We start from the raw sequence: 23,088 nt of genomic DNA on the forward strand, positions 1-23,088 counted from the left end.
ATAGGCTATACAATACAGCCGAGGCACATAATAGGCTACATTAGCTAGGTTTATGTAAGTGCACTTTGTGTTTGCACAACGATGAAATAACTAGTGATGCATTTCTCAGAATGTATCCCCATTGTTAAGTGACACATGACTGTCCCGCAGTATCACTGGGGGACTGGGTCCAGGACCTGGCCTTGTGGTACCAAAATCCATGGGTGTTCAAATTGCTTAGATAAAATGATGTAGTACTTGCATATAACCTATGCAATCCTCCTGTATACTTTCCATCATCCCTAGACTACTTCTAATACCTAATATAATGTAAATGCTAGTAAATAGTTGTTATACTACATTGTTCAGGGAATAATGACATGAACAAGAAGTGTGGACATGTTCAGTACAGATGCAACCATCCCTCTTTTCCAAATATTTTTAAATATTTGGTCGAATCCATGGATACAGAGGACTGACTTTATATAAGAATCCATGAATTTATAATGCTTGTGATATTGTGAAAAAAATTTGGTCTTCAGCCTGTTTCCAGAAATATAACTCTTAAAATTCCTGGAATCTCTTGAGTGATAAGAATGTTTTCTGTATGCTAATGGGATAATTGGTGGCTGGAGGCTCCTAGACAGCCTTGGGATGGGACTTGGTTGCCAGGAAAACCAACCATTAGATTTGAGGGTTGAATTTACATTCCTACCCCCCAATCTCAGGAGGGCAGAGGATTTAAAAGTTGAGCTAATAAATCAACTGCCAATGATTTACTCAATCATGCCTGCATGACAAAGCTTCCATAAAAACCCAAAATAGCTGAGTTCTGGGGGTTTCTGGAAAGCTGAGCACATGGAGATTCCTGGAGGGTGGGTGGCGTGGTCAGATCAGAGTGGGTATGGAAGCTCCCCGGCTCTTCTCCCATACCTTGCCCTACGCCTCTCTTCCATCTGGCTTTTCTTCTCTATCCTTAGTAATATCCTTTATAATAAATGTAAATTTACATTTATATTTATTCATTTATCATATTTCCCAGAGTCCTAAGTGCTAGCAAATTAACTGAACCCAAGAATGGGGCTGTGAGAACCCTGATTTACAGTCAGTCTGTCAGAACCACAGACAACCTGGGGCTTGTGACTGGCATCTCAAGTAGGGGGGACTGGCTTTTGTGAGACTGAGCCCTCAACTTGTGAGATCTAATGCTATCTCCAGGTAGACAGTGTCAAAATTGAATTAAATTGGCAGACGTCCTGCTGGTCTCTGCTGCAAAATCCTCTGCAGAACTGATTGTCTACTTGGTATGTGGAAAAATACCCGCAACATATCTGGTGTTGGAAGTGTTAACTCAGTGAGAAAGAGAAAAAAAAAAACAACACACCTTGGTTTGGTTTTTCCTATATCCTTACAATGCTCAAATACAAAGCAAAACAAAACAAATACAAACAAACAACAACATACTCATTAGTCTCTTTTGGAGACTGCTTGGGCACCAAATTCTCATTTCCAAACATTTCAAAGGAAAGAATCAAAGAGTTCATCTAGCTTTTCCTTGATGAGACCACATTTCAGGGTAAGCAAAGACTTGATCAGAGAGAATTCTTTATAAAATAGTCCCAGGATGCAGGAGGAATGGCAGAATTACAAAGTCACCATTTTTGCAACCCTTTAATAAGTAAAAGACCCAGAAAACAAACATAAATGGTTGCCAAAACCTCTAGGCAAAAGATCAATGAGGAACTTTACAATGGTGAGATAAAGCTGATACCGCTTGACATCACTGATTAATCTTAACATCAGTAAAAGTAGGAAAATCAGACACCACGTCTTTCAATGGTAATGCATAGAAACTACATACCACCACCTATGAAATACTCTCAATAAAAAGACAGAATCAAATCTACCCATTTCTCTAGAACTAACTCCCAGTTTATAGAATATACAGCAGATAATGCAACAAGCTCAATGACATTACAAGGACATGACCAGCTAGATCCAATATGTGGGAAATTGTACAGCACAAAGGACATACTGTATTTCTTTAGCAAATAAAATGACAGTTAAAAACTGGGGAGGGGCCGGGCGCAGTGGCTCACACTTGTAATCCCAACACCGTGGGAGGTCAAGATGGCCAGATCACTCAAGGTCAGGAGTTCGAGACCAGTCTGGCCAACATGATGAAACCCCATCTCTACTAAAAATACAAAAAATTAGCCAGGCATGGTGGCACACACCTGTTATCCCAGCTACTCAGGAGGCTGAGGCAGGAGAATCTTTTGAACCTGGGAGGTGGAGGCTGCTGTGAGCCAAGATCATGCCATTGCACTCCAGACTGGGCAACAGTGAGAGACTTCATCTCAAAAAAAAAAAAAAAAAAAAAAAAAAAAAAAAAAAGCTGGGGGAGAGAGAACAGCAAGAGATTAAGAGAAACCTAGATATTAGCTTGAAAACTAATTCAAACAAATTGTAAAAAGACACTTGAAGCAACTAGAAAAATTAAACAGTCTGGGTATTACGTAATAAAGGAGTAAAGGCTAATTCTGTGATTTTGCTGAAAAGAAAATTCTTGGTGGGGGAGAGAGAGAGAGAGGGGGGTAAAAGTACATGTGGAATTTGCCTTAAAATATTCTAGGAAAGAAGAAAAGGGCAATTGTGTATAGGGTAGTAAAGATGAAACAAGACCAGAAGCTGAGTGAGGGGTGGTAAGGGGGGGGTCATTTTACCCTCTACTTTTGTGCATGTTTAAAAATTCCTCAGGCTTGGTGATGTCTCATGCCTGTAATCCCAGCATTCTGGGAGGCCAACGTGGGAGATCACCTGAGTTTGTGGCTGCAGTGAGCTATGATGGTGCCACTGCATTCCAGCCTGGGTGACAGAGTGAGAACACGCCTCTAAAAATATAAAAACTAAGAAAAATAAAAATAAAAAAATAAAAAAATCCCTAATTAAAAAATGAAGAATGAATTAAATTATTTAGTAAAAATTTAAAAATGGTAATACACACTTGGCTGAGGTATAGAAAAAGAGGTATTTTCAAAGGAAGTAAGCAGATTTACTTTTCTGAAGAACAATTTAACAATGTATATCAACTGTCTTTTAAACTTTTACATTCAATTCAGCAAATTTACTTTTAAGAATTCTAAGAAAATTTCACAGATATACACAAAAATACATCTAAAATGATCTACTGGCAAAATGTAAACGTTTTGGTTTTGTCGTATTGTATATTTATGTATCAAATTTTTTATAGCCATCAACTATCAAATTGCAAAACAATGTTAAATGACATGGGAAAATGTTTACGGTAAACTGTTAAAAGCAAAATGCAGGCTGCAAAATAGCATACGCATTTTGACCCAATTTACTTTTCTTTTTAAAACTATTGGTACACCTAAAAAATCCTAAGAGAATATTTTCCATGATGTGAGTAGCTGTTTTTTCTGGTTGATGGGATTCAGGTACTTTTAATTTTTAAAAAACGGTTTTTCTCTTCATGAGAATGGTATATTTATAGTAAAAAAAAAAAATCTATTTTTTAAAAAAGTTCAAATTTGAATCAGTTCCTTAGAGTGGCTAGTAGTGGAATAATAAACAGATAAGGCAGTGATCGTTGAAATAATAAACTAAAGGACAGATGGGTAGCAGGACATGGTAGAACTGATACATTAATAATTAATATCTAAAAGGACTGATATTTAGAAGACTATTGTGAAAAAGATCAAGTTTTAAATTGAAAAGTAGAGGCTTCAAGATGGTGAATGTTAGAATAGGACTGAAGTACACATACACTTCAACTGCAGAGGGATAGACACCCAATCAAATCACCTAAGATGATCGACAAGGTTCTTGTAGTAATAATCCTACTACAATCCTGAAAATAACCACAGTGGCATGTTAGACAATTCTTCTTGAGTTTCTGTTTTGTACACTACCCCGACAGATTATTTTTTAAAATTTCACAGTGAGAAATACATTTACATACTAAGAGTCCAAAAAGAAGTATTAGGCTATTAATAAAAAGATAAATACAATCCCATCTATTGAATTCAGCTTATGTAACTTGGGTCAAATCTATTAAGTGAGTAATTTTGGTATATTAAAATCTAGAAATTCCCATAAAACTACACTCTATATATTATTTGTGGGTAATAAGCAGTGAAGCCAGTCTTCTTCACCCTCTTTGTTCATTAGCCTAAAAATTTCAGTTGTCTCCTAAATAAATCAAAAAGCAAGAAAAATATCCAGACTACCTGGTTTCCGTACTTTCTTTGGCTCTTCATAGTCCCTGTTTTCTGGATTTGGAGACTCTAGAAAGCTGATATCTTCTGTGACACTTTCCCCCTCCTGGCTCTTGAGGCTATCTTCATCTTCTTGAATAGAGGATTCTAATTCGGATTCTTCTGAATCAAGAAATATTTGACCAGCAACTACTCTGCCTGCAGTAGTATGGTCGTTTACTGACTCATCTGATGTCAAAGTAGTCTGAAAACATAAAGTATTTTTTAGTTATCAACAATGCCAAGACTTTCCCCAGTCCTATTTGACCATTATTTTTTACTAATCCAGATAACATATCTCCTTCAGTTCCCTGAAGTGCCACACTCACTCATCTCTATAGGCTTTGGCATGTGTCCATCATGTGCCTTCATCACCTGCCTAACTTGCAGTCTTTTTGAATTTCAACTTAAGATTTTATTTCCCCTGGAAGCCTTCCTTAATTGCCAAAGTCTAGGTTAGCTTCTCCTCCACATGCCCCCAACATACCTTATACTTCTACTTCCTGCTTTTATCTACATTCCCTCAAATCTAAAGATCAGAGCTCATAACTGATTGCAGGGTTGGACTTGGTTAGTACTCGGATGGGAGAGCTCAATCAACCAGAAAGTGCATTAATTCATTGGATTTATTTTTGAAAACTGCTAAGTGGAAACAAATGACACAGGTTAAATCTTTGAACTTAGACACACACACACACACACACACACACACACACACACACACACAGCACATTCAAGTTGAAATGATATATTTACTATTCCCTTTTGTAGGTCAGTGATTTTTTTTCTTCCTCCAAATAAACTAGAACTAATACTAATATCATCTGTTTTTTTCTGTCCTTTTTAATTTAATTCTATTACTCAAAAGTTGTAGATTTCATATCATTTCTAAGATACATAATTCATGCTTTTAAATTGGGCAGAAAATACTAGCCAACACGCATTTTAGTACACACCTTGGAATCTAAGGATTCATCCTGGCTGCCTTCTTCATCTGCAAAGAAATTTTAAGACAATTTAGTAATCTTTCTTGTTGGGAAATTACAGTTACTATTAAAGAAAACATTTGAAAAGTATTGCAAAAATAATTAAACACTGGATATACAAACCTAGAATTATTTTAAAGTTAGCTATATTCAGCAATTGTTCAGAAAATAACAAGTGAAAGGAAAAAAAATGGGTTGGGGGTTTAGTTTCTTTCTCCTGCGAAGACATTAGCTTCATCTGTTACAAAGGTAGGAGGACCAACACCCTTCACTAACAAAAACAGGTATTTCTTCACATTCCATCCAATTCTTGTGAGTCTATTTAGTCTATTTCTTAGAATGAGTTACTAAGTTCATAAAAATAAATCTCTAATTTCATACTCTGGGCTTCCAGCTATTCTGTTTCTCTGCTCATGATCTTGAGTTAGAGTAGCCCATTTTAGTGCTAAATAGCATTTTTATTGTTTACTACTAGTATTAAGGATGGCAAATAAGAATTATTGTTTGACAGCAGAGTTGCAAAACAAATATATTTAGGATTTGTGTTCTACTTTTCTAAGAGATAAGCAGATGCAGGTAAAAAGCACCATGATCCTATCACGTATTTACTCAATTGAGAGCTATATATTAAGAAATCAATAGCTTATATTAAACAATGAAAAACAGCCACTGATCACACCTTTCTTACAAATTCACACAGCCTGCTTTGGTGTTGTCTGATTACATTAATTTTGCTTCTGTTATTCTTTCCATGTTTTCTGACTATTACTTCTATTCTGGTTGTGTGTTACTCTTCTTCCTGCACTTACATAAACACATGCAACAACTCAATGTTCAGAGGCAAATGCTTGATTTTTGTATTCTTTGCCAGTTTAAAACAGCAAATCTGTCAGATCACCTTTAAGTTTCCTTCTTGCTCTTCAAATTACCTGATTTTATTCAGGAGTGAGTTTCAGTATTACCTGCTCCGTAAGCTGTATGAGATATTAACCAGTAGACAAAAATGCTGTAAGACCATGTAATTTTTACTAGAAAATTTGGTATTATAGTTGTCATTTATACTTTACTTCCTATGGCTATATCTTAAATATTATTTGTAATTTATAACTCTAAAATACAACAAAAACCTGTGTTGGAGTTTATTATCAAAGTACTGAGCTCATGCTAAGAAGTATAACCAACCCAATTATGCACAAAATATACAACACTATCTCACAATATTTCCTTTGAATATTTGAGAAAACTAGTCCACTAGTGAGGTTCTGCCATATACGAAAATGCTTACAAGTCAAAGGAAATTTAAACTATAGCTACTATTCATATTCACCCACTTTCAGATTACCTTCAAAGTATGTATTACGTCTGGCAGGTGGAGATAAGGGTATGGCACATATTAGTCCCATAGTGCCCATAACATTAGGCAATGATGTCAATTAACAATTGTCCTTCATGCTAACTTATTCATAAGTATTACCCAAAGCCCGATTTCTAACATGTGGTTCAAATTCCATTCTCAGCAAATCTTTGGATAAATAAAAAAAATCATCTCTATATCAAAGTTGTATTGTAAGTACATGCGATTAATCACAAACTTGAACTAGTTAATATATCAAGAACAGACATTAAATACTGAAACTTTAGATTAGTTGGAACTCTAAATCACTAAATTGCTAAATTTAGTACTGCATCATAACAGGTTACATAGGTAGCTAATATGTGAATCATACAGACACTCCTGTAAATACATTTAAAGACATGTACATTTCACACAGTACAAGCTGTTAGGAATTAGAGTAGTAAAATGTGTTTTGGAACTCCAAGAAACATGATTTGTGACATCAGGGTTATTTCATGTGAATTGCATCATGTTTCTCTTTCTCTTCCTCTCTCTTCACAACTAGGACTATTTATTAATATTACCGGTAAATAAGATAATTCTTTCTCAGTTACTAAACTGGGAAAGGCTACTCCAGATGGTAGTCTCAAAGCATAAGCTATTCTTTTTCAAACTGATACACATACTCACACAACACTTTTTAAAGAGTTGTTTATAACCTAGGAACTTCTGATATGCAGTATTCAGGAAAGGATTAAAGAGACTGAAGTTATGAATAAATACAAAGTAAACAGTAATGCTTTCATCTGAACACAGATATCAAGCAACAAGAAAAAATGCAAAAGGATCAAGTTATGCATTTCTTCCTCATTAGCATCACATCCAAAATGTAATGGTTCACATTACTTTATTAATTGCACACCTTCCTTTGAAAAAGACCAGTTTTTATTTTTATTGTATTGGCTAACAAAACTGGAAAGTACCAGAGATATGCTTTAGGAGAAAAGTAATCACTACAAAATAATTTTTCCACTCATCATGTAAATTAAACAGACATACCTTCAAACACAGGAAGTCTAAAGAGTTTGGTGAAGAGAGACCAGATAGCCTGTTTTCTGCTTTAACTCTGAATTGGTACAGATCCTAGGATATTCCTGATTCTAAATTTCTTCAATTCTGAGGCCTGGAGAGCTAGGTCTGGAAGCTGGCTTCATCACATATTAATTCTCACACACATGGTTCAATAACAAAAGCTTGCTCAGCCTCTGTTTCTCAATCTGTCAAAAAGTGAGAGGTAATACTTCTGCCTCGTTGACTCACAATAATGTTTTAAGGAACAACTAAAACAGTGAAATCAAACATCCTCTGCTATCTGAAAACTACTCTCTGAATTTATAATTATTACCTGAAATACCTGGTAGTGGACCTAACTAAAATGACTAACATTGCTTGGCACAAAGGAATAAAAAGGTGAAGCCATTTGCCTCTTCCTGCCAAAAATAAGAAAACATGCATTTGTGAGAAAAATGATAGCCTTTTCACCATTATCCTGAGAAAATCAAATTTCTTTTTAGTCTCCTCCTTTAAATTTATTCATAGGAAAAAGAAAACATTGCTACTACTAGTCACAAGTTGTGAACAGTGTATCACTGGTCGATTTCCTTTCTGTATACTTAAATAAACCTAAATGGGATCATCTACTACCTGGGCTATATAGTGTAGCCTGCTGTTCCTAAGCTACAAATCTGTACAGGATGTGACTATACGGGATACTGTAGGCAACTGTAACATAATGGTACGTATTTGTATACATAAACATAGCTAAACATAGAAAAGGTACAGTAAAAATATGGTATAAAAGATTAAAAAATGGTATACCTGTCTAGGGCACTTACCATAAATGGAACTCACAGGATTAAGAGTTGCTGAGGGTGAGTGTGAGTGAATGTGAATCCTAGGATGTTACTATACATTACTGTAGACCATAAACACTGTACACTTAAACAACACTAAATTTATATTTTTTAAAAGTAATTGTGCTATGATGTTATAATGGCTACAATGTCACTAGCCGACAGGAATTTTTCAGCTCCATTATATTCTTACAGGGCCACCATCTTACATCGGGTCCACTGTTGACCAAAATGTTATGATGTAGCATACGACTATATCATATTTCTACATGCCTCTAAAACACGGTATTAGATAACAGCTACCAAGCAGTGATAGAATCAAGATTCTCTGTTGGGTAGGAATACTTTACCTGGATAGATGTGATCTGCCCTGGGTAACCACTAATGTTCCAACACAAAATTATCACCAAAAACTTGATTTTTATACTGGAGTAAAAAACTTTAAATCTAAACTTTGAGGCTGAAATCCTGTGTAAGTAAACACTTCAGTGAATGAAAATGACAACTGAAAAACCATTGCTTAATTTATACAACTTTATTTTACACAGGTTTTTTTTTTTCGTTTGAGACAGGGTCTCATTCTATTGCCCAGGCTGGAGTGCAGTGGCATAATCACAGCTCAGTGCAGCCTCAACCTCCTGGGGCTCAATCCATCCTCCTACCTCAGCCTCCCAAGTAGTTGGAACTATAGGTATGTGCCACCACCTGGAGTTACATAGATATGGGGTTTTGCCATGTTGCCCAGGTTGGTTTTGAACTCCTGTGCTCAAGTGATCTTTCCACTTCGGCCTCCCAAAGTGCTGGGATTACAGGCATAAGCCTGGCCCACACAGGTGTTTCGTGATATATGAACTTCATGTGAGCACAGTACTGTCTCTATTACCTTTTAGCATGCACATCTAAATTGTTTTAGTTCTGGCTAAGGCTTTTGCCTTTACCATTGAAATGTTTTGGCACAGCTTTAACTATGATGGAAATCAGAGCAGACATTTCTTGAATACAGTCCTCTACCTACATCAATACAACCCAAAGATTTAATACATCAGTGTTGAGTCTTTTATAATAACATCCTGAAAGCCCCAAATACTGTTCTTCGTGTATCATTTCCACTGACATGGAGCTCTAAGTATATGAAATATAGTCAAAGAAAGACAAGAAAATTTCTATGCTTTAATTTTTTTAAAAAAACTCTGTCAATTAAATTCAGAGGGATACACACCGTGCTCTTTCATTACTGTAGTTCTCTTTAGTGTGAAGAATCCCTCATGGAGATTGTTAATCTATGTATACCTGAGCTGTTCCAGACCTATAACCAAATGTTTAACAAACCCTTAAGAGAAATTCTGATGCAGGAGGCCCATGATCCAGCAGGTACTCTACTCATTAAGCTCAACAGCTTCATTTATGCTTTTTGATCAAATATTAACCGCTAAAAGTGCTTTGAGAGTTATGTACAGTCTAAAGATCTGGTCATTAACTCAAACCATCACTATTACTGGAGGGAGGGGAGTGGACCTCAAGGAATGATGTTGGCAGTAATTAGCACAGGGTTGGTGCTTTTGAAATGGTATTTCAAACCACATCATGGATAGAATTTAGGTTTAGGCCTCTTATTTTAGAAGCAGAATGACGTTATGACATTGATTTACAACTAGGACAGGTAATTTGGGGATTCAAATAACCATCTGGGAATTTTCTGTTAAAAAAAAGCTGACATTTATTTTTTTTTTTAAAGTTGACATTTATACTCTGTGATGTCCCCCAAAAACGTAAAGCCACAGAGCAACTGTCCTGTTAACTGAAACAGATTAAGATTCCAAAGTTTTACTGTACTATTTTTTCTTTATCAACACTTAGAAACACTAAGTTTTTCATGAACACTCTCAAAATGAAAGTTTTTAAACGTAAGCAGATTAAAACATTAAAAAGGGGGTAAAAAACAGAACCAGAATAAAAATTCGCTAATTGGAAAATCAATTCAAAAGCAAATTTCTATATATATAAAAATGCATTTCATAAGAACCAAGATTTTCCCCCAAATCATAAAATCACTGTCAACAAACATGGGGCAACTCAGAAACACTGTCACAGAGGTCACTGCTTTCACCGGAAGGTTTCAAAAAAGCAGAAAGTGGTTACGATGAGATCAAATGTCTCCGTTTTGAAACAGACAAACAGATCAGGGACCATCTCAGGTGTTAAGCAAACTCACCAAACTACTGTCAACATCCTGGTCTGGAGGGATCCTTCTCTGCCCCAAAGTGACAGCTCCAAGTTTGTCAATTATTTAACTTACAATTCACAAGCCCAGAGTTCCAGACCCGATGCAACACATAATCTACCCCAGGGTCGAGGAAGCTCCCCCAGGGCTCCTGTGTCAGGATTCATTCCCTTGGAGTCAATTCCTCGTTCGAGAGAAACAGTCGCGTAAAGTTTGTTACGTGGGAGAGAGGTGTGGGCAGGGTGACCGCCCCTTCTTTTTCTATCCAATTCCACCTCCCTAAATAACCCCTTTGGCGCAGGCCAAGCTAAGCCAAAGAGCGAGTGACAAGCCGGTGTGCCCAGGGAGAACCGGGTCCCGAGACTGGAGTCCCCACGGCCCCGCCAGCGGTAGAGGCTGGGGGGCGGCGGCTCTGGGCCTTCAGCTCGAGGGGGCAGATACTGACCCGAGGACGCCGAGGCCGAGCTCAGCAGCACCGCACAGAGCAGCAGCGTCAGCCCTATCCGGACCCGCATCCTGCTCTCAGGGTCGCTGCCAACCCCTAGAGCTGTCGCCTTCACCTCTGCCACCACCAACTCAGTCGCTGCCGCCTCGCCGCTGCTCTTCCTGCTCTCGTCTCCCTCCTCCGCCCCTTCCCAGGCCTCCCTGACCCAGCGCGCAGCCAATCCCCGCCCGCCGTCGCGGACGTCTCGTCCAATCACTGTGGTATCCCCGCCCATTGCCCCGCCCCGGGGTCATCCATTGGCTAATCATTGTACAAGGCTTCCACACCAGCTTTGCCGGTTGGACCACGGTCTCATTGACATGGCCCCAGCTAATTGGTAGCCCATGGGTTCAACCGGAATCAGGGCGTGAGTCAAAGACTGGGAGATAAGAGGCTCAACTAAGACTACAATTCCCAGAATGCACTTCATGTGATTATCTCGGGGGGTGCTCCTGGGAAACGTAGTCCACCGTGGGGCAAGATTTACAAGTGCAGGTGACTGAAGTTACAATTCAACTAACAACTAGGCTAAATATTAACTCAAGGCTACAGATTCATAAGCCTTTTAAAACTGACTCAAAATAAATATTAAGGAGTAATTTTAGGAACTTGTAATGTGTTTAGCATCTCTTCCTGTTTTACTAAAAATAATTAAATTGGGCATAGTGATGTTAAGTACTGAGAAAAATGCCACAGCTAGTTGAATTTGAGATGTTTTTTAAAACATAGATAAAACAGTACCTTGAGGTACAGACCAGGGAGCAACTCACTACCTGTCCTCCTTTCTCCAAGAAAACAAAAGGAAATACAACTACCCAGTACAGATTATCTCAATACAGTATTGTCCACCAGACAATAATCATCTGGAAACTGTGCCAACAGCCTTTGGAAAATTATTTTAAACACTTGTCTTCATCTATCTCTTCTTATGCGTTGCATTGTTCTCTTCTTTCCTAACTAAAGTCAGGAGAACAGTTTCATGTGTGTGGAGGTAGAGGTGATAGTGATTGCACTGCAGGCACGGATATATTCTATGTAATAAGCACCAATTCCAGGCATGTTCCAACTGGGTAGCAGAGCAGTGGCTTGGTGTTCCTGCCCCTTCTTTCATCAAACCGTGTCATACTGCTTTCCTTATCATCCACCCACAGTCAGCTCTGAGACCTAGAACCTAGTCCAGCTAAGCGAAGGGCTTTGGAAAAGTCTCTGCTGGCCATCTATCTTAGCACTTCTGGGCGTTTGTCTTCCTTTTTTTTCTTTTTGAGAGAGAGCCTTTTATTTTCAGGAAGATAGTAAAAAGCCAACCACTGTTTCTCATTCACATTGGAAGAGATGAAAGAAAGAATTATCTCCTCCAAAAACTTGTCTTTTCTACTACAACCTCCTTGACTCTCATCATACTGTCACTAATGATTCCTCTGAATTCCTCTGATTTTAAATCATAGTAATATCTGGTATATTTTCCTTCCTTTTCCATCTTATTGATAATCAAGTTCTATCAACTTGAACTATTTAATTTTTAATTTTTAAAATTTTATTATGTATCTCTGTTCTCTTCCTCCCTGAAACTCCCCTAATGGCTTTCATTTTCTCTCACCTGGATGATGCACCTCACTTCTAGCCATATTCGCTGACATCATTCTGCCTTTACTCTAACCTGAATCACATATGATGGCCATATCAATTTGCCTTAAACACTGCTTTCATATGCGTATTGAAAATTTTTAACGGCTGCTCTTTTCATATAATAGAAACATATTAGAACTTACTCTATTTACAAAATAGGAACCGTGCTGACGGTTCTACTCTCTTAGGGAAGTACCAGAAAAGAAATTCTGCCTTCTACAGAAGAGCCAGTGATTATCTATTTGATTAAAATTGGGGAACATTTACTGCGTAGTTAAGTCCCAACTTCTTTTTTCAGTTTTGTCTTTACTGAGTACATCTTATATTTAAGGCTTTGCGCTGCGTGCCGCATGGACCAATTAGCTGCTTCTCTTTTACTCTCCAGATGTTACATTAACACAATCATGTCTTCCTAAGGGTTCCCCTACCTTTCCTCCAACTGCCTTTGTTTCTTTTTCTTAGCCATAACTCTGGCATCCTTCCAAATTTTATTTGCATTTCATCCTGGATCACACTTCTCCAACCAGATCTGTCCTCATCAATCGTCATTTCTCTAAGTATCTATTGAACACTCACAACCTTGCCTTACAAACAGATAGCAAACTTGCTGAGAATGGAGATGATATGTGATTCTGGGTATAGGTATATAGCACTGGACTTGCCACCACTAGAACTAGATAATTATTTGTTGATTGATAGATATGTCTTGCCTGTCTTTTATGGGATTCAAAAGAGAGATGCAGGATAAAAGCACTTTCTACACTGTAGAATGTTGTACAAATAGTTGTTTCTTATCGATTGCTTGGTTGAGCCATAAGAGGGATATTAATTTTATACCCTTAATGTAAAAAGGGTTTAGAGCTGCTAGAGCTTTTGCCTTTAGCCAGCAACGAGTAACTGACATACTCTGAGAATGCTAATAGGACCTGACTTTCTGAGGAAGTTACAAGTCTCCAAAGTAGGTTTAGAATATGCTGTGGGAAAATCAGATTTATTTTATCAGCCTGCTACATTGCATGAGATTAATTAGAAAAAAGGTTGTGAATTCTCCATGGCCTTATCCAGTCTGTGCACACAGTCCTCAAGGTTCCCTGCCAGCATTCCCAGTTAAAGTTATGTACTTGTACAAAATGTTAATATTATTTATTAATTCTTAGACTTCTTCAATATTTGCTCAGCTGTCTTTATTCCATCTGTCCATATCAGCATTCTAGGTCATTGTCAGAGATTTCCAAGTTGCAGAAAACCTGTTTGCTCTGCATTACAACACAGCATAGGACTCAATAGAGGTAGGTAATAAACACCTTCTAATGCAGATGACACTGATGTGACCTCATTTCATTGAAATGAATCAAGCAATCAGCAAATGCTGAGAACCTGAAAGTGTTGAGGACATAAACTCAGCTTGCTTTTCACTTCAGGATGGCAAGACAACCTCCAGAGACTTTTCCTGAGAATGGAGCAATTGTCACCAACTCTAGTGGGATATATCCTTTCCTGTGCTGTTCTTTGCATTCCATTTGAATTGGCAATAGGCAAGACTGTCAGCAATTGTATTAAGGTATCTACCAGGGCAGGATTAGGGAGAAGCAAGAAGCAGAATATTTTTCCCTCAGGGCTTAGAAAAGAATGTACTTTCTTTCCCATAGATGAAGTAAATTAAAGTTTTCATGCATAAATGACAATATAAACTCTTGCATCATATAGTGAGATAGAACCTGGCATCTTCTCATTTATAGTCTAAGCTCTTGGAGTAAATGGACAAAGTATTTATACCTTATCATATTCTTCCTAACTTCAGGATAGTAGATGGCAGGTACCTAATAAGTGGTAAAAATAAATAAGTTTGGGTTGTCATTCCAGTTTCCATGATTACAATTAAGAGCATTAAGTTTAGATTGTAGATCATAGATTGCGGAGGAGTATATTTATCTACTAAAACTTTGAAGCTGATAGAAGATGAAAGGGGGAAGGGGACCTCAGGCTGTTTACCAAGTTTCATCCTAAAGTGACATTTGTTTTGGACACGTGTGTTCTCCAAGCAGTGCTGACTCATACAAGATAAAAGAAAAGCCAGGATACCTTTATACCCTGTATAACTGGGTATAAGAGACAAAGAAGGGCATTATATAATGGTAAAAGGATCAATGCAACAAGAAGAGCTCTTCACAGAACTGGAAAAAACCACCTCAAACTTCATATGGAACCAAAAGACAGCCCGCATAGACAAGACAATTCTAAGCAAAAAGAACGAAGCTGGAGACATCATGCTACCTAACTTCAAACTATACTACAAGGCTACAGTAATCAAAACAGCATGGTACTGGTACCAAAACAGAGATATAGACCAATGGAACAGAACAGAGGCCTCGAAGGCAATGCCCACATCTACAACCAACTGATCTTTGACAAACCTAACAAAAACAAGCAAGGGGGAAAGGATTCCCTGTTCAATAAATGGTGTTGGGAAAACTGGCTAGTCACATGCAGAAAGCAGAAACTGGATCCCTTCTTGACACCTTACACTAAAATTAACTCCAGATGGATTAAAGACTTAAACATAAGGCCTAACACCATAAAAACCCTAGAATAAAACGTAGGCAAAACCATTCAGGACATAGGCATAGGCAAGGACTTCCTGACTAAAACACCAAAAGCATTGGCAACAAAAGCCAAAATAGACAAATTGGATCTAATTAAACTCCAGAGCTTCTGCACAGCAAAAGAAACCATCATTAGAGTGAACCAGCAACCAACAGAATGGGAAAAAATTTTTGCAATCTACCCATCTGACAAAGGGCTAATATCCAGAATCTACAAAGAACTAAAACAGATTTACAAGAAAAAGACAAACCAACCCATTCAAAAGTGGGCAAAGGATATGAACAGATACTTTTCAAAAGAAGACATTTATGAGGCCAACAAATGTGAAAAAATGCCCATCATCATTGGTCATTAGAGAAATGCAAATCAAAACCACACAGAGATACCATCTCACACCAGTTAGAATGTTGATCATTAAAAAATCTGGAGACAACAGACGTTGGAGAGGATGTGGAGAAATAGGAACACTTTTACACTGTTGGTGGGAGTGTAAATTAGTTCAACCATTGTGGAAGACGGTGTGGTGATTCCTCAGGGACCTAGAAATAGAAATTCCATTTGACCCAGCAATCCCATCACTAGGTATATATCCAAAGGATTATAAGTCATTCTATATAAAGATACATGCACATGTATTGTCATCGCGGCACTGTTTACAATAGCAAAGACCTGGAACCAACTCAAATGTCCATTGATGATAGACTGGACAAGGAAAATGTAGCACATATACACCATGGAATACTATGCAGTCATAAAAAATGATGAGTTTGTATCCTTTGTAGGGACATGGATGAATCTGGAAACCATCATTCTCAGTAAACTGACACAAGAACAGAAAATCAAACACTGCACGTTCTCACTCATAGGCGGGTATTGAACAATGAGAACACACGGACACAGGGAGGGGAGCATCACACATTGGGGTCTGTGGTGGGGAATGGGGAGGGACAGCGTGGAGTAGGGAGGTTGGGGAGAGATAACATGGGGAAAATGCCAGATATAGGTGACAGGGGGATGGAGGCAGCAAACCACATTGCCATGTAGGTACCTGTGCAACAATCCTGCATGTTCTGCACATGTACCCCAGAACCTAAAGTACAATAATATATATATATAAAATAAAATTAAAGTTCCTATTTGAAGAAAAAAAAAGAAATAGAGATAGATAAGTGCAAAATAGCTGTTAAGAAAAAGATCTTCAAACAAGCGAAATAATATTACTGTAAATGCAAATTACTTGAGAATGAGTTTAGAAAACATTCCTGACACAAAACAAGGCTTTTGGACCATTTCCTGTTCTCAAACAGGCTTTCAGCTATGCCATGTTGACATCACATAAATTGAAATCAAAGGGTTGCAGTTGACAAAAATATATATGATATATAAAGATATATTTTGTGTAAATTCATGAAAAATATTTTCACAGGCACACACATACATGATTAAAACAAACAGCATCAGAGTTGAGAACAGGCTGCAGACATGATGCCTTCCTCCGGATTATGTTGGTGTGCGTTTCCTGAAAACAAGCAAGTTTCATACACAGTTGCAGTACTGTTGTCAGTCAGGCACTAAACGCGGATCCAATACTACTGTCTAATCTATAGACGTTATTCAGATTGCACCAACTTGCCATAATGACATACTTCCTAACAATAGAAAAGCCAAGATCATGAAGTGTGTCCAGTCTGTCACCTCTCATTAGTTTCCTTTCACCTGGAACAGTTCTTGAGGGGAGTATGTGTGTGAGAGAGAGTGTGTGCCTGTGTACGTTGTCCTGAGTCTCATGACACTGGCATTTCTAAAGTGCATAAGCCAGTTATTTTGTAAAATGTGCACTAATTTCAGTTTGTGTCATGATTAGGTTCAGGTTATGCACTTTAGGTAGGAACACCACAGAAATGATTCTGAATTCTCAGTGCACCGTATCCAGAGGCAAATGCTGTTGGTCAGTCCCTGTCGTGGCAATGATGATTTTGATCAATTAGTTATAGAGGTGTTTTCACTGTATTTTACCTTTAGGAATTAATAGGTATCTTGTAGGGGATACTTTAAGACTATGTCTCATGGTTTCTCAAACAATTACCCACTAATTTCCCATATATATTCATGATTCTTGCCTGAATGAATAATTATGATGATGGCTGCCAAATGGTGATTTTCTAATTCTATCATTCCTTCTATGTTTATCATTGTTTTTTTTTTCCTGTAGGCAGAGCTTTGTCTTATTTCTGTATTCATTTAATTAACTAATTGCTGTGGACTCTCAGATTCTTAATTTATTCAATAGGTTATAATTCTTCACTATTATCAGTTTATTTCAGATTTGGCTAGTGGGTACCCCTTCAAAGGGACAACGATTATCTTTGTGACATATTCCCATCATTCCTTGAGTACATCCTTACATTTCTATACTATTTACATTTTTTCTACTTTCCCTGACCCAGCCCTGATAGCAACCATTTCTCCAAGGAGCCCTGCTCTCCCTTCAGTGGAAAATGGTATTTATATCCGCCAAATGCTCATTGCCCCTAAGGTGTTATTGCTTCTAAAATCTCCTAGCAGATAGAACTGGGAAATATATATGTATGAGCTCCTCTTGTGTGTGTATGTGTGTGTGTGTGTATGGTGTATGGATGTGTGTGAGTGTGTACATACGCATACATACACACACATATACACAGCCACACACATCTATACTCATTTCTATATCTATCTCTCTATATTCAAATCTCTGAGTAAATGAATACATGAGCCACAGAGAAAATAGGAAAAAATATTTGTAGTACTTATATTTTAAAGAGAATGTGTTTCCAAAATATATGAAAGAATCAATAAATTATAATGAATATATTATAAATACTATATAGAATAAAACATACATTCAAATTGAATATGTATTAAATAACAAGTGATATAAATATGATATAACTCATATTATAAATATAAGAACTCAATAATAGAAACACAAAAAAAGAAAAATGGGAATGATTTGAATGGGCACCTTGCAAAGAAAATATGCAAGCAGAAACATGAAAAGGTTTTCAATTTCATTAGTCATTAAGGAAAAACCAGTTAAGATCATAATGAAATATCATTTACTCCAGCTAGAATGGATAAAATTTAAATGCTTCACAATGTGAAATGTTGATGAGGATATGGAGCAATTGGAGCTCTTAGATAAAACTGGCAGGGCTGTAAAAGTATACAACTGTGAAAAATCATTTGGCAGTATATCTTATACATTTTAATGTATTCCTATCCTATAGCCCAGCGTTTTATATTATTATTAAGCATTTGTTCAAGAGAGATGAAATTTATCCATAAAACCTCTCATGCAAAAATGTTGACAGAAGCTATGTTCACAGTATCATTTTATAATGTGAAGATCTTGGAACAACTCAATGTCTACCTTCTAGTGAAGAGATAAACTGTGGTACATTTTACACAATGAAATACTATGTGGCAAAGAAAAGGAAAGAACTGATGAAACTAATGATATGTGCAACATCATGGATGAATCTTATGCTGAATGAAATATGAAACATTATGCTAAGTGAAAGAAATGAGACAGAAAATAGTACATACTTTATGATTCCACTCATGGAGATCAAGAATAGGTGAAACTGGTGGAGCACAGTAACTCACGCCTATAATCCCAGCACTTTGGGAGGCAGAGACGGGCAGATCACGTGAGGTCAGGAGTTCGAGACCAGCCTGCCTAACATGGAGAAACCTCGTCTCTACTGAAAGTACAAAAATTAGCCAGGCGTGGTGGTGGGTGCCTGCAATCCCAGCTACTCAGGTGGCTGAGGCAGGAGAAATGCTTGAAGCTGGGAGGTGGAGGTTGCAGTGAGCCGAGATCACGCCATTGTATTCCATCCTGGGCAATGGAGGAAGATTCTGTCTCAAAAAAAAAGATAGGTGAAGCTAATCTGCAGTGATAGAGATTAGAATAGCAGTTGCTTAAGGTAAGGGTGGGCAGGGGAAAATTTGACTGGAAAGGGACAGGAGGGAATTTTTGGGTGATGGAAATCTTCTATAATCTTATTCATGTGTGGGTAACACGAGTATATATATTTGTCAAAACTCATAGAATTGCATCTTCAAGATCCAGGCATTTTACTGCATGTGAATTATGCTTTGCGCTAGGCAGAATAACATCTCCTCCTCAAAGAGGTTCATGTTCTAATCTCAAACTAGTGAATATGTTTGTTTACATGGCCAAAGGGATTTTGCTGATATGATTACATTAAGCTTCTTCAGATGGGGAGATTCTCCTGTATTCTCCAGATGGGTCCTAAATGTAATTACAAGTGTTTTTATAAGAGGGAAGCAGGAAGGTTAAAGTGAAAAAGAGAAGATGTAATGATGCAAGCAGAGGTTAGAGTGGTGCCATTGTTGGAAGGCCGTGAACCAAGGAGTGCAGGCAGTATCTAGAATCTGGAAAAGGTAAGAAATGGTTATCCTCTAGAGCCTCCAGAAGGAGCACAGCCCTGACAACTTCTTGATTTTATCCTTGTAAGATCCACTTTTGGATAAGACAAAAATTGTTTTATATATATATATATATATTTAAAAGCCTACAGCACCTGGTATTCCCAGGTGGTCTCCCATCCAAGTACTAACCAGGACCTACCTTGCTTAGCTTCCAAAATCAGATGAGATCAGGTGCATTCAGGGTTGTATGGCTGTAGACTATTTTTAATATTTTTTAAGAGATGAGGTCTTGCTCTGCTGCCCAGGCTGGAGTGCAATGGTGTGCTCATGGTTCAATGCAGCCTCAAACTCTTAGGCTCAAGCCATCCTCCTGCCTCCATGTCCTGAGTAGCTGGACTTCAGGTGCATGTTACCACACTTGGCTAACTTTTTTCACTTTTTTAAAGAGACAAGATCTCACTATGCTGTCCACGCTGGTCTTGAACTTCTGGGCTCAAGTGATCCTCCCACCTCAGCCTCCAAGTAGTTGGGACTACAGGTGTGAGCCACTGCCCCTGACCATTTTTGGACTTCTGATATCCAGAACTGTAAGATTCATTGTGTTGTTTTAAGCCACTAAATTTGTGGTAATTTTTTTTTTGAGACAGAATCGCTCTCTGTTGCCCAGGCTGGAGTTCACTTCCCAGGTTCAAGCAATTCTCATGCCTCAGCCTCTTGGGTAGCTGGGATTACAGATGTGCACCACCACATCTGGCTAAGTTTTTGTATTTTTAGTAGTGACGGGGTTTCACCATGTTGACCAGGCTGGTCTTGAACTCCTGGCCTCAAGTGATCCAGCCACCTTGGCCTCCCACACTGCTAGGATTATAGGCAGTGAGCCACCATGCCCAGTCAGTTTGTGATACTTTCTGATAGCAGCAATACAAAACTAATCTATGCCTCATTAAAGAAATATTTTAAAATGCACTATTTAAATGAGCAGTTCCATGTGCTAAGAACAAGAGAAAAATGATGTTGTAGAATGAATGGATCTGGGTCCTTCTCTGCATCATGCTATCTGCTGGCTCAGCAGTAGAACTTCTGCAAGTTATGGAACAACATCCTTTTTCTTTTCTTTTTTGAGATGAAGTTTCGCTCTTATTGCCCAGGCTGGAATGCGATGGTGCAATCTCGGCTAACTGCAACCTCCGCCTCTCAGATTCAAGCAATTTTCCTGCCTCAGCCTGTTGAGTAGCTGGGATTACAGGCACCCACCACCACATCCAGCTAATTTTTTTGTATTTTTAGTAGAGACGGGGTTTCACCATGTTGGCCAAGCTGGTCTTGAACTCCTGACCTCAGTTGATCCACCTGCCTTGGCCTCCTAAAGTGCTGGGATTACAGGTGTGAGCCTTATTTTCTTAATCTGTAAAATAAAATCATTACACTTGGCTTGCTTCTCAGATCTGTCATGAAAATTAAAAGCAATAGAATAAGAAAACTCTGACAATAGAAGACTAAAAAGTAAGGCCTTATGATTAAGCCAGATTTCTGTCCTACATAAATGGATACATGACCATGTGTGGTGGGACAGTTTGAAATATACTTCTTGTGTGTAGGATAATTAGAGCAAGGGGTGGAGGTCATAGGGGGGATTTCTCATCAGGCTGTTCCAACTCATTAAAAAAACTTTTTATGTTGAAATAGTTTAAGATTCATAAAAAGTTGAAAAGAAGTGTTTCCGTCAATTTTTGAAGGGTGGAGATTTCTCTCTACTTATTCCACTCCTGTTGTCATTCTGGAAGGTTTCTGAAGTTCCTCATTACAGTAACTGTTGTGAACTCATGGGCTGCCTAGCGCTGTGGTAAGCACTTTACCTACACTATACCATTTAAGCTTCATATTAACAATAACATGAAGGAGGCACTGTAGTTATTCCTATTTGCAGTCAAAGAAACCAGGGCATGGTCAAACGGCAAGCAACCTCCCCAAGTTTTACAGCTCAAAATGTAGGAATCAATATTTCACTCTAGCAGCCTGACTTCTTCAGATACCAAGCACAAACATGGAAGAGCAATCAATCCTTGTATTACAGAATAACCTAGTGACATTTATATATATTGCATACAAACATATGCAAGTATGTATGTGAGGGATATAGAGGAACATGTAGTGTATATATACATGAATGGATATATATGAGAGAGTGATTTTTGTTTTGAGTCAAGGAACAAAGGCAAAACAGGAATTTTTGAGAGAGGGGAGAGTGGAGAGGAAAAAATAAAACCTGGAGACCCTCTTGAAACAGTGGGTATTTTTAGCACTTTTTAAAAGGTGTTGATTAGTTGGTAATTTAGGAAGACATTACTCTGGGTATTCTGTCCTTGAGTAGCTTGATGAAGGGTAGTGCATTAGACTGCTCTCACACTGCTATAAAAAATATCTGATATTAGGAGGTAGAAGAAAGGAGGTTTAATTACCTCACAGTTCTGCAGATTGCACAGGGAGCATAGTGATTTCTGCCTCTGGGGAGGCCTCAGGAAACTTACAGTCACAGCAGAAGTTGAAGGGGAAGCAGGCACATCTTACACGGCCAGAGCAGGAGCAAGGTGGATGGGGAGGTGCCACACACATTTAAACAACCAGATCTGTGAGAACTCACCCACTATACAGAACCAACAGGGGATGGTGCTAAGCCATTCATGAGAACTACACCCGCATGATCCAGTCATCTCCCAGCAGGTCCCTCTTCTAACACTGGGGATTACAGCTCGACATGAGATTTGGGTGGGGCACAGATCTGAACCATATCAGGTGTCAAAAATCAATTTCAATTATCTGTGGGCTCACCAGTCAACCTTGGAAGTTTAGTTGTGGAACGCGTGGGACAGGTGCTCCCCGTGGTGAGTGCCGTCTTCCTCCCTCAGCTCCTCCACCTGTCTTAGCCAGGTCTGCACCATTTACCTCGTCAGAATTCCTCAGGTGTCAAGCTTAAGAACTGATTTTACTATTTAATAACAATTAAATTCATCTCCAAGTCCTGCTAATTCTCATCCCCTAACGGCTCTTGAAAACTTCACTGTTTTCCATTTCCACCGTCACCATCCTAATCATAGTGCTTATTTATGTCACAGAAACTCTCTGAAGGAATCATCCTCACACTCATTTTTCTTCAACTCTTTTGCTTAAGGTTTTCCTGTAACTTTGTGCAATGAATTTATCGTCCCCTGCTTGACTGCT

General features: G+C 38.2%; 1 protein-coding gene and 1 non-coding gene across 3 annotated transcripts in view; both read right to left on the reverse strand.

The window, feature by feature from the left end:
• Window positions 1-11,335, reverse strand: part of SEL1L (SEL1L adaptor subunit of SYVN1 ubiquitin ligase) — a 57,176-nt gene extending 45,841 nt beyond the window's left edge. The window contains exons 1-3 of one of the 2 annotated variants that reach the window (XM_012476905.2): window positions 11,161-11,335; window positions 5,216-5,253; window positions 4,233-4,464 (exon numbers count right to left, since the gene is read on the reverse strand). In XM_012476905.2, coding sequence (XP_012332328.2) covers window positions 4,233-4,464; window positions 5,216-5,253; window positions 11,161-11,230 — 340 coding nt within the window. In that variant the 5' untranslated portion in view covers window positions 11,231-11,335. The remainder of the gene's footprint in view (window positions 1-4,232; window positions 4,465-5,215; window positions 5,254-11,160) is intronic. The other variant, XM_012476906.2, reaches the window with a different exon arrangement.
• Window positions 11,336-20,009: 8,674 nt separating this feature from the next.
• Window positions 20,010-20,128, reverse strand: LOC135274514 (5S ribosomal RNA). The gene has a single exon (XR_010342329.1). It is a non-coding gene; the product is annotated as a 5S ribosomal RNA (ribosomal RNA).
• Between the last annotated feature and the right edge of the window lie 2,960 nt (window positions 20,129-23,088).

This window comes from Aotus nancymaae, unplaced genomic scaffold, assembly GCF_030222135.1.
Source record: "Aotus nancymaae isolate 86718 unplaced genomic scaffold, 86718_ANA_hifiasm-v0.15.2.pri h1tg000011l, whole genome shotgun sequence".
Taxonomy (NCBI): Eukaryota; Metazoa; Chordata; class Mammalia; order Primates; family Aotidae; genus Aotus; species Aotus nancymaae.